The 15,597-nt window shown below is 36.0% G+C and overlaps 1 protein-coding gene across 7 annotated transcripts; it reads left to right on the top strand.

The window, feature by feature from the left end:
• The first annotated feature begins 18 nt into the window (after nucleotides 1-18).
• On the top strand, nucleotides 19-11,894 carry LOC110845887 (guanine nucleotide-binding protein G(I)/G(S)/G(T) subunit beta-1). 7 transcript variants are annotated; one of them, XM_035849742.1, is made up of 20 exons: nucleotides 19-189; nucleotides 282-364; nucleotides 3,358-3,756; nucleotides 6,575-6,666; nucleotides 6,741-6,780; nucleotides 6,866-6,914; nucleotides 7,008-7,064; nucleotides 7,150-7,271; nucleotides 7,373-7,421; nucleotides 7,507-7,571; nucleotides 7,764-7,826; nucleotides 7,980-8,039; nucleotides 8,407-8,489; nucleotides 8,569-8,640; nucleotides 8,752-8,769; nucleotides 8,852-8,918; nucleotides 9,109-9,149; nucleotides 9,295-9,312; nucleotides 9,390-9,462; nucleotides 9,573-11,894. In XM_035849742.1, the coding sequence occupies exons 4-20, from the start codon at nucleotides 6,610-6,612 to the stop codon at nucleotides 9,677-9,679; spliced, it is 1,041 nt and encodes a 346-aa protein (XP_035705635.1). In that variant the 5' UTR covers nucleotides 19-189; nucleotides 282-364; nucleotides 3,358-3,756; nucleotides 6,575-6,609; the 3' UTR covers nucleotides 9,680-11,894. The 7 variants fall into 7 exon arrangements, with proteins under 7 accessions (XP_035705635.1, XP_035705637.1, XP_035705634.1 ...); XM_035849744.1 differs by lacking the exon at nucleotides 19-189 and having other exon boundaries at nucleotides 209-364; nucleotides 3,358-3,554; nucleotides 3,655-3,756; XM_035849741.1 differs by lacking the exon at nucleotides 19-189 and having other exon boundaries at nucleotides 209-364.
• Nucleotides 11,895-15,597: the final 3,703 nt, after the last annotated feature.

Genomic DNA, 15,597 nt, shown 5'->3' on the forward strand with positions numbered 1-15,597 from the left:
ACCACCGGAATTCCCACACCACCCACCCACCATGTCAACCACACCCCCTCTGCTGTGCTTCAAGGATGCATTTTCAGGATGCCTGTCGTGAAAGTAGGGGTCAAGTCATGAAAGGGAAAGCACGTAACATCCTGAATGGATGGTGAAAAAGTTGAAGAAGGAGGAAAGTGGTTAATAGTATATGCAGCAGTAAGTTGGATATATGCGTTGGTGGTGGCTTAGCCGTATGATATTATTGGTGGTAGAGCAGCAGAGGAGTGAAACAGTTTTGTTTTCCATAGATTTGGTCGGGCAGAATTCGGTTCTTTCGGTGTGTGTTCAAGTTTTGGAGTCTGGATCCGGAGCATCAGAAAGAAAGGGCGAGGTGAGTTGTTCCTTTTACTCTCCATACTTAATGCTTACTCCACCACCATTCAGCCAATAAGGTATCCATCCATCCCACAAAAGTAAGGAAAACCAAGCCTACTACTTTTCCTACTACTCTACACACTACCCAACCAGCCAACAACTACAATCCAATCTTAATTTGTCAAGCACAAAGCATCTTCGCATATACTTTCCACTTCTACTTCAAAAAGTAGCATAATTATTATTAACCCTCTCTCACTGCCAATTATAATAACTCTGCACCCCAATTCCACCCAAATCAAGTGTGGAATCAATAGAGCTGTTGTCGTGAGGTTGTTATGTTGGTTGTTTCTTGGAGAAAGTAGTTATTCTACCATCACGGCGGCGGCGAAGACGACAACGACAACGACCAATCTCATTTGCGATTTTACACACAAAGTGGTGAAAGTATAATCATTAACGTTTTTATAAATATTTCTCCACTGTCGACATTAACGTCCTTTTTCCAAACAAGACGTCTTCGTATAGAGTTGGTCACTTCCATTTATATAATAGGTTTTTGAGTCACTGCCCACAAAAACATTTGCAACTATTATACAGTATATGTATAAGTGAGGAGTTGTATAATGCTTAATGTTTAAGATTGGATAATGTGCTACAATTACAATTAGGGCAAAGTACTCAAGTTTATGGCATTTGTGCAGCTCAGTGTTATTGACTAGTTTAAGTGTGTTCACATCCGACCCGGTTTTTGGTAATCATTCGGTTGTTATTAATTACAAGACGAAGAAAGCAAAAAGGATTGTCGCAAGTTATTCAGAGTGTCGCTTGAAGCCCTGCTGAAGTCTCCCTCCTCTCATCACTTTTTTTATACCAAGGCAAGGAAATTTGGGACATAATTTAATACCTGAAATTATCATTGTTCACTTGTCGCAATAATCAAGTTGCCGAATTTTATTAAGAGAAGAAAGCTGTAGTAGCAGGTTACATAATTAAAACGATGGAATTCATATGTGTAGATCATGTTCGTTAATCGAAATAGCAAAGATTTTTCGTGATTTTAGACATAGATTTTAGATTTTATTTAACAACACATAAATTCAATACGATTTTGAGATACTTTGTTAATGGCTTTGGATTGGAACCCGATGTTGCTGAGGTGGAAAAACCTATACTTGGTTTAAATAGCGTTCCAAGATAATCATTCCGCCTTACAAAATGTTTATAAAATTTATTAAAAACCTCAGGATTTTAGTGATTTTGTCTTTGTAGTTCAGTTTTAAACTTATGGGCAAAACGATGTTACTGATTTACTGAACGTGTGCAATTAAGGCGAACCAGAAGAGGAGAGAGAAAGGCGAAAATGTGTGTTATTGCGGGTGAGGGTAACGATATCTAGCCGGTGAAGGTGCAGGTGAAAGTTGACGAGAGACTCAAACCAAAGTCTCCGAACGTCGATTAGCCATCTTGTGCTACATTTTAGCTTTGCACTACTTCCGTCTAGAGAGTTATCATTTGGTAGATTCAATAAACTAGGAGCGTTGAATTTGGAATTTTATAAAAAATATAATTGTTCATAACTAATTGCTAACTAGTAATGATTACGTGCAAAACAACGAAAGCGACGACGATCATAATTTTGTGTTTAATTACTTATTCCTATTGTTATTTACATACGACTACAATTCATCATGCATGCCAAACATTCAAACATCCAAATGTCGATTTGAAGTCTAGGAGCAGTCATAATCTGTCACTTGTTCATAATTGTGATCCTCTTAACAATTATGTGTTCCGCCATTTTGACACATTGACAGAGCGTTAGCTAGGAGCATCAGTCACCATCCTGTAATGCACATCGCCTCATGAAAAGAGCAAAATATTTAGTAAAGATGTGATGTGACGTGCTGTAGTATGAAGAATGGTAATGTGTATGTAACTGGCGCAGAAGTCAGTTGTACAGTAGTGTTTAGTTGTTTAGTAACTAAACTTTAGTTACTTAATAGCAAGCTGACGACATCGTGGACCCTTTAGACTTATTTGTCATTAGATAGTAGCTACTGATTGCTATATCCTATCAAGAATACCAAGATAGCCAGTGCATGACTGAGAGAACAGTAATTATTTATTTATTTAGCATTCCACTTCCCATATACACAATAATCTTTTTCCATGCTTATGTACATATGTATGGTTGCACCCATCACAAACATTTCTGTGTTTTGGTCAGTGCTTTTCGTTACTCTTCGCCTTCACTGTAAAAGTTATAAAATTACTTTTTATTCGTGTTAATATGGGAAATAGGAGCCATACTCGTGACTGAATTCACTAATACAGCATACATGTACATTGAAAAATATTATTACGAGGTACAGATACATACGCTGGTGTTGTGGTTTTTACTGGTTGGTATATATCATATTTTCCCGGAAGTTATGACCACATACATATAATTCTTCAGTGTGTGTAGTAGGATTCGCCTGTCTCAGGATTTATGCATGTTGAGTCAAGTCAATTTATGACTAAATTTTAGTCAATCTCACAAATCAAGCTGAAGGAGGGTTACTAGAACGTGTAACAAGCTCAAATTTAGATACATAATTATGTCAAACTGCATAAAAATTATAATTCTTCCAATTAGTATTAACGCTACCTAGGTTGTTGTATTGTATTACGCTGAGGCTGTAAAATTTTCTAGTTTGTTCTTCCTAGGATTAGATGAGGCGATCAGCCAAGATCAGCGGTAATAATACTCATAATGAAAATGCTTTACTGAAATCTCGGATTCGAAATGTACATAGAGAATAGTCTAGCTATGCCTTGCGTAATTCAAGTAAAAGAAATAGTTAAGCACGCAAAACAAATTTAAATAACCAAATTACCCTTGCACCGTACTCTTCTCGCACTACTTGCATTTATATAATAATTTTTGTATAAACATGGTGTGATGGTCCATTTTTTTCATGTTGCTCACGAAACTTATTATTGTTTTCTTCTATTTTTACACAGGTTATCGCAAGAAATCTGAAGTCATAAAATTTCAATACACGGGCCAAACGTGAATTTATTTTGCCCTCTTGGTGAAAGCTGGAAGATTGTCCGGAGAAAAACGGAATATGAATATTAGAAGCTGACGACTTGGTGTTAGGTTCGGATAGGAGGACGTTGTTGTTGGGCCTGAACACTCACTGGTGGACAACGATTGGGTGATTTGACGTGATTCCATTGTGTAGAACACAAATACGGTTGACCTGTTAACCTGTGTTCATCTAATTGGTGTGACTGTCTGTGAATCTAAATACATAGTAATTGGAGAAAGAGAAAGACGCATGACCAACCACCTCTTCCCCAAGAGTATTAGTTGACTTATCCATCAGGTAGATCAGCAAGTTGGAATAATATTTAAAGGTAAATCCTTTTTTGATTATTACTTATGAAAATTTCTAAAATGTTGTCGAATGTATGGCGTCTAAGGTCTTACAACAACGCTCTAAATAACGACAACAACGTACATACTTTAAATATGACATAATATCGCATCTCTTGTTAAAACCCTGAATAACTGTATACGTATGTCTACATTAATCCCAATGGCTCAGCTCATGCTCAAGGTTCAACGCAACGATTATCATCATTAGTACGAATTTATGTGTTTAGGTACTCCTGGTTTCTAATCATTCCAATTTAGTCATTAATTTCTTGCTGTTGCCAATATTCGGTCGTGTTTGTGCCGAATTATCTCTCAATTGTTATTATTGATTGAAATAATTAAATAATAATTGAATCCCAGTCTACCAATTTCAGCAATTTCTCATTTAACGAGCGCTCGAATTGTGTATGCACAATACATTATTGAACAAATCTTTCTTTAGACAAAGACTGGCACATTTTTATAGAATACAGAATATTGTTGGATCAATTTTGCATCGTACTATTTTACTGTGTTTTCCTTGTTTAAAGTGTTTACAACACGAAAGGTGAATAAGTAACTCTTGTCATCAGGTACTAAGAATCATGTACAACAACAGGAGTAATTTACTGGTTATTTATTTGCTGCAGTGGGTGAACTAGAAAATTTCGAAAGAACCGTGAAGGAAGGCGGTTACAGGATTACGTAAATATGTTTGTAATGTGATACAAACAACGTGCAGTATATATGCATGCACTGGTTAGATGTTCGTAATATTGAGTATTGAGCCACATCTCAGTCTTATGTACGTTCATCAATAATGGTTTGCGCTTATGGTAAATGAATTTTGTCATGATGACGAAATGCATAGCAGTACGGGAGCACTATTTTGCTATTTGGCAGGGTTTTGACAACTCGTTTCTACTAACAACAGGTAGTGGCGTGAGGCGTGAACGGCTTCCTCAGTACAGTATGACCACCACAGAGTTTGAAGCAGTCTGTGTAATGGCCCCATAGGAGTGGCGATGACATGCAATGTGGTTCCACAAGATCTCGAGTGAAAGTCGTCCAAAGTTTGTAGTAGAGAACATAATGGAGAGAGTGCATGTATTACAGACATTGTAGTGGCATAATGTAAGTACTGTAATTGCATTGCATTTGTATGTACATGCCGTTCAAGCATAGGAAGGTTGATGAGTAATCACTCTTAAGAGTAATTATGAGTAGTGGGGATGGAACAATCAAGTAAGGGTAATAATAGTACCGTCACATGGGGAAAAGTAATTGGAGAGGACGGGAGAAAGTAGGAATTGGGCGACTTTCCCCGTCCTGCCCGAGGTGGTAAGACTCTAACAAGCTGGAGGCATGAACCATATCATCATCATCACCATTCTGGATGATGGTCTTCACCGTCTTCATGGTAGCCTAGCCTTTCTCCAGGAAGGGAAAGATGGTTGGAGAGATCGACAGTTTGGGAAAAATGAGCAGAGAGAGAGAGGGACCCAATACACGGGAATCTCTAGGTAACGTTTGGTTAGGTTAGCTAGCAGAAGCGTCAACCTATGTGTAGCTAATGAGACAAGGAGAGTTCTGCAAGGCGTTTAGGGTTGCTTAGCAGAGAAGGTGGTAGAAAGACGTCAGCTCTCCAATGTGGCTGCTCTCTCTCTCCCTTCTCTCGCACACTCCGGTTTTCTTCTGAGATCGATATTTGGCTAGACTAGAATGTTATTCATTTTAAAGCCGGTAGCTGAAGTTGGGTAGGAAGGTTGTTGCGGCGTGTTATTGCCGAGTGGACCAGAACACGAGAGAGAGAGAGAGAGAATATGATGGAGATGGAGCCTCACCCACTTTAGTAGCTTATCTATCTGCCTCCTTATTCTCTCTCAGTAAGAGGAAGTACAGTACGGGAGGGATTTTGGGCATGGGCAGGAAGTTGGGACAGCCGAAAAGGTCCGAACGCTGGGGAGAAAGTTGGGCTCGGTGATCGGCTAGGTTTGTTGGTTGGTTGGTTAGTTTGGGATAGCACGAATAGTGCCAGTTGTACGACCGTTTGGTAGTGTAGCGTAGTGCGAGTGCTCCTCTCAGCTTCCACACTGATCTTGGACCGACGCAGTGATGGTGTCAAGTACAAAATCTCAAAATCTCATTGACGTCACGACTGACCCTTGACCTTAATGTGAATATCTCGTTTCTTATACCCACCACCACCACTACCTCCCATTGCAACTAGCTATACTTTCTCCAAGATTCGTAATAATACTCCTCTTCTCCAGTAGCACCTTACTTACCAATACATACATGCCATGGCTTCATCATCATCATCCAGCAGCAACTCGGTAAAATGTGAGAGCACATGCTGTAATAATGGTCGTGAAAGAGAGATCTACTTCTGATGCCTTTTACCGTAGTACACAAGTATTGTTGTAACTTGACTCTAGTTATTTCTCCCTCCCTTTGTAACTACCTCTACCTCTCTCTCCTTGTGGATTTCACTGAAATGCGTTGAACAATTTTCTGATTGAATATTATGGTCACTATTATCACCCCATGCTTGTTGAATATACTTGTTAGCCATGAAAATTAGTTGGTACTATTACATACTATCTAATATCACAGCATATAATGCAGGTTGAGCCTGTTGCTTTCATATGGATCGAAATCTAAACTTTTGCACACACCCCCAAATACTAAATAACGTTGAGACGCTGTTTGCATAAAACATAAAAATAAAAACAAAAATACATATTGAATAAATGAGTCTTGTATCCACTTTATGCAATATGCTAATTTTATTATTCTTCTTATCTCTGCAACAAGGACTGTGATCTCATCCCACATTTCGAGAGTCAAGTATGAATGAGTTAGACTCCCTGCGCCAGGAAGCCGAAACGTTAAAGAATGCTATTCGAGTAAGTATAACTTTCTCTGGTAATTTCACAAGCATTACGTTCATAAACGTTTTTTAAATATTGTAAATACTTAGGATGCTCGAAAAGCGGCATGCGACACCACGCTTATCGAAGGTAATAAAGACATATTTAATAAAATTAAACATCTGTAAAAGGGTCTCATGCCATTACTCAATTTACTAAAAATTATTCGAAACAGCCACGGCGTCGATGGACCCAATCGGCCGGATCCAAATGCGAACGAGGAGGCAAGCAGCACATTTGATACAAATTAGTCTGATGCTATTATTTATAATAACAACCAATGATTATCATCATAATCTTAATTCATTATTTTATAGGACACTGCGGGGTCACCTGGCGAAGATCTATGCTATGCACTGGGGTTCTGACTCAAGGTAAGGTTTAGTTTAGTGATTTACCTTCTAAAGTTTTAATTTTGACAGCAAAAAGTTGACATTCACTTAATTATTTTTCAAAAAGGAACCTAGTATCAGCGTCTCAAGATGGAAAGCTCATTGTTTGGGACTCTTACACGACAAACAAAGTGCATGCCATCCCCCTGCGCTCGAGCTGGGTTATGACTTGTGCCTATGCACCCTCAGGTAGGTTTTATAAAAATTTATGTTGATGCACAAGCTGTTGCTTGATCTAATGAAACTCAATATTGAGCGTGGTTACAATATTTTGATTATTCATTTTATAGGCAGCTTCGTCGCTTGTGGAGGATTGGACAATATTTGTTCGATCTATAGGTATGTGAAACACACCTTTTTCGGTGTTGTGACCATTCTGTTTTTGGTATAACATAGCGGCAGATTTTGGTTTCAATAAATGAAGGGCTTGTGGAATATTTAGCTTGAAGACAAGGGAAGGCAATGTCCGCGTAAGCAGAGAGCTCCCTGGTAAGCAAGCGTTTCACAATTTCACTGTTTTGGGTATTACGCAAATTTTCTCCCATCTTCGATCAATTCTATTAACCATTGGTTTACTGAACTGGTATAAAATTTGTAGCTAGCTATTTGTAATTATCAGGATTCTATATAGTTTGCAATAGATTAAAATAATACAAAATGGTACAAATTTAATTATTCTAGGACACACGGGCTACTTGAGTTGCTGTCGGTTCCTAGATGACAACCAAATTGTCACGAGTTCAGGTAAGACACATATCTGTTATGTGCAAGTCACGAAAAACACTTAATCTCAATCTTTCATTTCCGAATGGGTTGACGAGTTGAAAACAACCATTACAAATAAAGTTTACAAAAATCTCTGGTTGAATCTCAATTGTCAATTTTATGTGTCCAAAGGTGATATGACCTGTGCTTTGTGGGACATCGAAACTGGCCAACAATGCACTTCCTTCACTGGTGAGCTTTTTATTTTATTAACTTAAATAAGAATATACAAACTGTGTGTCCTCAATTCCCTAAAGTAACAAGTACACAAAATTTACAAATAAAACTCTAATCACTCGTTGAATGAGCTGCTCCTCTTTGACTGACGATAACACGAAACATTTTTGTTCAACCCATTGTTAACTCCAAAAGACTTCTTGACGAGAAATGTGAAATTATTGATGCACCTGTGGATGATTTTTTTTTCTATTTTTCATTCATCTTCGTGCAAAAAAACGAGATACACTGCCTCTTGATAATATTAACCTGGTGTTGTAATCTACGATTTAAATTTATTACTTAAAGAATAAACTGACTCTTCACGTGTTGTTTCTTTCAGGTCACACTGGGGATGTAATGTCTCTATCCTTATCTCCTGACATGAGAACCTTTGTCTCTGGAGCATGTGATGCATCTGCAAAGGTACCACCACTTTCATCTTAATTTCCACTCCCATCATTATAATTCAACCTAACCAAACTAAATTATGTAATGTAATTAGCTCTGGGATATCCGAGATGGGTTATGTCACCAGACATTTTCTGGACACGAGTCCGACATTAATGCTATTGGAGTAAGTTTCATTATAAAATTGGATTGTTTGTTAATACAAATTGTATGGCTCAATTTTATGCATAAAACATCAATTATTCTATTCTGATAATTTATTCTTGATATATTCTAGTTTTTCCCTAATGGAATGGTAAATGAAATACACTTATTCGCATGAATGATGTCTCTTTTTCTTCTACATAATAATTCAATTTAATAATTGCACTCTACAGGCGTTTGCCACGGGTTCGGACGATGCGACGTGCCGACTATTTGATAAGAGGGCAGATCAAGAATTGGGTACGTTTCTTTTTGAAAACATTACAAAGTAGTGGCAGTACTGAACCCAGGATGACTCGATCACATTGTGATAAAAATCCTATCCAATTGCACATATTAATTACGCACTTTGATTACAAAATTGCACATATCCATATGTGCATATTAACATGGTATTTAATATTCCAATTGTTGTATATCTACTTTCCAGCCATGTATTCGCATGATAACATCATTTGCGGTATTACCTCGGTGAGTATGTTTATCATCATTGCCTGTTTTTATGTCATACATAAATGTGAATTGCATATAATCAAATTAGTAATTCTATGAATATATTAAGTCATGTAAAATATGCGAACGGCAAATAAAATTACTTGTTTTTTTTAAATTTTAGGTGGCCTTTTCCAAGTCGGTAAGTGAATTTAATACGTCAAGTTAAATACATCCAGATTCTGAATATTTAGAATAATGCAAAAACTGATCGTATAGGGTCGCTTATTACTTGCCGGCTATGATGACTTCAATTGTAACGTGTGGGACTCGATGAAGACAGAGCGAGCTGGTATGATGATGTTAACATCATTCTAATAAAAAGTTTATGCCCAATGTCATCAACTTGTACCGTTCAACACAATTTGATTTGATTGATTTGAATGATTTTCATAATTTTAGGTGTCTTAGCTGGTCACGACAATCGAGTGAGTTGCTTAGGAGTTACAGAAGACGGAATGGCTGTAGCAACGGGATCTTGGGATAGCTTTTTGAAAATATGGAATTAAATGTTATCATCTAGCTTTACAAAATCGTCAACCATAGCAACATCACCTTATGATCAACAACAAAAAGGTGTCATTAACACCGAGAGAAAAAGAATGTGTGTTTCTTCGATACGTCATCTGCCATTTACCCCTTTGTAAAGTGTTTTATTTACGGTTCCGCCTTTCGAGTTCTGTTTTACTTGTTCAAGAACAATGGTGTGTTTTAGTAATGTAAGATAACATTGAGTAGTAATTTTTGATACGTTACGATACTCTCCTTGATTAGAGTCATAATTGCCCATTAATATTCGTTGCAAGATTGCAATTCAGTCTGGTTTTAACAAATTATTCGACTTTGAGACTTGTCCGTAATTTCTTTTTGACGGTCAAATTCCAAGTCATTTTATTAATAATATGTAATTAGTGAAACTTTCAATTGAAAGGTTTTCCATAAATGACACACAGCTTATGAAATTGTACGAGTTATTATTATTATTGTTGTTACTATTGTTAAAATGTATAAGTATGGGGGTGTTGTTGGTTGCACGAGAATCAGTCAGCAAAAAAACCTTAGGTTGGTCCGGTATGTAGGTCCATCTTACAATTTAAAACTGCCAAGTTTAGAAATTTTCAAATTTACTACATACATACACGAAGCACAATTTATCATTTGCTTATTAGCACAAAAACCTCTTCCACTACAAACTACAACAATGTACGCACGAAACATCCGATGCTTACTGCTTTTGAATGTGTACGTAAATATCCATTTTAGTGTGACTGAATTACTATTACTATTATTATTATATTTAATGCGCTACAGTTTTTTGTTGAAAAGAAAAGCTCTGTTAAACAGGTAAGTATTTATTGCTATCAGGTTAGATTTATTAACTTTTATGTAATGATACTGGTGGTTATATGTCAATTCTTTATTCAGCGAGTTTATAATGCCGAGATATACGATATACGTGTATTCAACCGAGTTTAATAGTATTTTATGTTTTATGTCAATGTGTTAAGGAAAAACTTAATTCCAATTTCTGCTTCTATTCTTAACTCAAAACACTCCGCTATTGAGCACGATTTGTACTGTATGAAAATTAATTACGAATATTTGATAAAGTTTAACTGACTACCACTTCTTACATATTTTTATTTGTCCTTTATTTCATAACTCTTATTTGATACCCCATTTGACGGGCTCTTGAGTTATTTCGTTCGTACTTTAAACATGATTTTTGTAGTTGATATTATTGGAATTCTAATTATGATTATCTAATGTTGTTGTTGTGAGCTGATCTGGGACCAGACAAACCATTTCCCTGATATAAAAAATAGGTAGTGATACTCAACTCAATAGCTTTGCATGTATTTGTATGTACAAGGGCATCGCCTACAAATGGCGTCTTTTTTATTTTTATTTTATTTTGTTAAAAACGTTTCATGTGGATGGGCTTTTCTATAAGATTGTAAAATATTATTTGATTTCAATATCTGCATTAAATTAGTTTATTAACATATGCGTTACCGTTGTATTGGAATTGTTGTCGTGTTACCTACCAATTCATATGCTCCCAATTATCCTTGAGGTCACCCCGCAAAACTGCACGATCTTTTCTCACTCTAATATCCTCCACCTACCTAACATAAATCGTTAATCGTTGTTGGGTGGGTTAAGGAGCGGAGATTTTTTAAATGCGTGCGTTGCTTACTGGTGATTTTTTTGCCACATTTATATTATGTATAATACCATTAATCATACCTACGGTACTAGAAGTCCAGCCTTATTGCGTATCTTCACGATAGTCATGTCAGTGGCATGCATGTCCATAGGACGCATTGCATATTGCATTGGAATTTGTGTAGTTCGGTTTCAAACGACTGAATTATAGTGTATCTTTCAAAAGTCGACATTGTTATTTTCTGATCTGATATTTGGTCCCCTCACGTACGAACTGACCAACATTCTCCTGAAATTTTGTGTATGACTTTCTTCTGTATAGTAAGGAGGTGTAACTATAAGTTTCAACTACTTAATTGTATACCTCCTTCCTAGGCATGCGGCCATTATCTCTGCTCATAATAAGTCTTCTGCTTCTTTGGTAAAGTAATGGCCACAGACTTTGAGATTACACTCACGAGATGTTTGTAATGCATTTGCTTTGGTGTAAGCTTTCATTCGTGAATAACTTAAACATTCGACATGGGTTATTAGAAATTGGATTTGAAACAGAAATTGATAATTGATTGGCTTGAAAGACTGAACTTTCACACAATTTTTGAGTGTCGATCATATTTAAAAAAAATCAAACAATGAATACAATTAAGGCGAATGAGGTTGCAATTATTTGACGAAAGGGCTAAGGAATTATGTATACATATGTAATAACTGTGAGCAACACGGTCATTAGCGAAGGGAGAAACTAGGTTGTTTATTGAGCATAAATCGACCAAAAGGTGTAGTATCTAGTAGCCATGCAGTGATGATGTGATTCAGTTGTGGGGATTCTTGGTTTAAATCTTTGTAGTATGAATGAATGTTTTTATGACTTTGTATGAAAATGATGATGAATAATTCTTGACATCATCAGCTTAGTAAACTAGTCAGCCATTTATTACACGTATCATTTTGAGAAGAAACTCGATCGTTCAACTTTTCCAGAGTTTCTAGGTTTTATTATCAACCCATTACCACCACTGTAGTACAATACTGCATCAAAAAATTCTTACTTATTGTGGTTCCACACCCGTTATAGGAATATATGCATAAAAATTCAACCGCGTCGTTGCTCCGTCGCTATTTGTTTGTGAAAGCAGGGTCTGATAACCTTATAATAGCATTGACTTATGGTACATGAGACGTTGGAAGATTATTAGGGAGAGAACTCGGATGAGAGACGGAAACCAGATTTGCTATCAATATCAGTGTTTAAGAATTGGTGATATTATACAAAAATCAAGTATTTCTACTGTTGCACACATTCATATTATTCATATATCTACAAATGTAAGTAGGGTTCATTCAAAAAATGATACGCAGGTGACATTTCAAACTTTGTATTGCAGATGATACACACCTTGTATGCTACAAGAAGTGTGAATATATGTACTATAACTACATATGCATGTAAAATCCTATGAAACAAACTATCCACACATTTATCCTGACGTGAACAGTTTCAAATCCATTTCGCATCAGCCTCTTTTAGTCAAGAAATCCTCACAATCTCAACTAAAATAAGAAACTAATACTTTAAAATCAAAATCTGCAAGCAAAAATAAGATTTGTTGTTTTAATCCGTGGCTCATCCCATCCGCTGGTTTATATGGGTTATATGTACGCTTGGAGAAAGTTCATGGCCACCTTTCAATCGTTTAAGGATAGGAGTTCCCAATTTTTAACAAGTCAACGTTGTCAACAATCTAGGTCGTCCCTGTTCTTTTTCTTTAATCTACGACAACATGTAAGAAAGTATTGGATAACTTGCCATCAGAGTATTGTTTTAAAGTACGTTGAAAATGTTTCGGCCTTATTATTTAGCCTTTGTTATACATTGAATGACACAAATATCTTGTAGAAAGGTGCCAGTATCATGTAAGTTTCTGTGTAAAAATGTCATCTTTCACAGCATCCCCATTACTCGTCGGTCGTATTGTATCAAGTTTTTGTTTCAAGTCTCTTTATTGTAGGAGAAATTTGAGTTCACCTGTAACACGGCAATTGAAGCACACCGTCAGATGTACATGCACATACATACACGCGCCAGTATAAGTAAACCATTATAACTTTTACTCTGAAAAGCTAAAAACTTTGACTTCTCCCGTCCTGGAGAGAAAAAGAGAGAACCAAATTCGTGTTGAAATCTTTACGCCAGAACAAGCAACCTGTAACCTACTTCTACGGTCAAATTCATTAATGCAAGGGCCCAGGTAATTGTTTTGGCGTGTAAAGATGACTATAACTTCAAAGACTTGATCTTATGAACAACTCTTGCTCGTTTGTCCAAACTTATATATATATTCTATAAATATACATACATACTACTACTGTACGTACACTAACTAATTTCTACTAAGAAAGTATAGCTAACTCTACATCCATAAATCTAGCAGCAGATCTATGTTCTTCAATGTATGACTTACTTGTACAACAACAACAACCAATTGTTAGGTGATCACATTATTAACACCATTAATTAGTTTACCAATTATTGAAATTATCAATGAAATATGTAAAGAAAGCAAGAACAACTAATTTACTGCTTCAGACTGCAAGTAAAACAACACTTACAGAACTGCTTGTCGAGTGTTTTAACGTACATAAATGCATATGTCAACAAGCTATGATTTATACACTCTCCTGTCTAAACAAATGTGGAATGGTGAAAAGCTTGTTCCTTCCTTCTTCAACCTACAAGGGCCATCTCAAGTTTCGGTGAAAGTTTAAAACAGTGAATCATAATAACGTACGTATAAAAAATATATCTAAGGATATGTGTATATTTATAGGCAGACAGGCACAAACAAAACTCCAATCTTATATTGCCATTACTTAGTAAGTATATAACTATATGCACCCAGCCCTTACCACACACACACGCAGTGAGTGCATGAGAATTACTATGAGGGTGAAAGTTGTGCATACTATGCGTAGCAAGTAAGAAAAACTAGTGTACTAACGAAGCTACATATATACAAGCATGTCGCAAGCTGATGGAAAATATGTGTGGATGTTAAAAAGATGTGCTCGAAAAAACTATCAGACAATTAAGTCGAGTTGACGGAGCACATTAATTCCCATATTATTATGATTGTCATTACTAGACAAATGGAGGAGGTGGTGTACTGATGAATTAATTGTTATGCTACTTACGGTTTTATAAAACAGGCATCTCTGACTACTATGATACTACTAGAACTACACTGTTGTTACTACATGGACGGCTTGATTGTCAATCAATCTATAAGATTATTATTCAACTAAGAAAAGATTTTGCCACTTATTTCTATGTAGGATATGTAAGCAACGTGACTAATTGTAGCATGATACACAATTAGAGTACATATGTAATATACATAACACATTCTATTTGGTAAAGGATTCAATCTACTAGCCCAACTATGTATATTAAAATGTCTTAATATGTACGACTAAGGATATGGTTAGCATATAGAATTATCCTACTGACTACGGCGTATAGTTAATTGTACTAGGTCATACATGTAGCTCTAAAATAAATACATCTGCTAAAATATATCCAACTAGAAAGTAAGATCTATACGTTTAACTGTGTATAGAACGATGCTGCCAAAATTTTGCAATTTACGCTATAGTTAAAAAATATACACGTTACTTTGTTACTCTAATCGTTCATACATACATGTACTACTCTAAGGTTAGTAGCTATGTAAATAAAATACTGACGACTATTAACAGCACACAACGGGATGATATATATTCGAGTGGTTTTACTAAAAATAGGAACGCGAGTGTGTGGAGTAGTGCAAGTCAAGTGCAGTCAAGAAGTAAATTCGAGTGAAAGTGAAAGCAATTGAGACTCCTCATCCTCATCCAATTTATGAAATCAATCCAGTGAAAAACCCCAAAACATCGACCTGGGGGAACATATATATATATATAATTATTACTATTATCACTATTTTTAGTCCTTTACCAGGGTTGAGTTTACTTATCAGCTCATGAGTTCATTAAAAAAACTTGACGACCTGAGTCAGCACATTTTTCCTTTACCGTTGTGGTTATTGTAAGCTATTATTAAGCTTCGTCGTACAGTACATAGCCGCAGCAACAGTGTTGTATATTGCATTATATTATTACATGTATTATTATTATTGTTATTACTATTCATCACAACACAATGATGATGCTATTTATTATGCTGTTCCATAAGATATAGTAAATCAAAGTATTATATATA

Source organism: Folsomia candida, unplaced genomic scaffold (assembly GCF_002217175.1).
Source record: "Folsomia candida strain VU population unplaced genomic scaffold, ASM221717v1 Fcan01_Sc003, whole genome shotgun sequence".
Classification (NCBI taxonomy): Eukaryota; Metazoa; Arthropoda; class Collembola; order Entomobryomorpha; family Isotomidae; genus Folsomia; species Folsomia candida.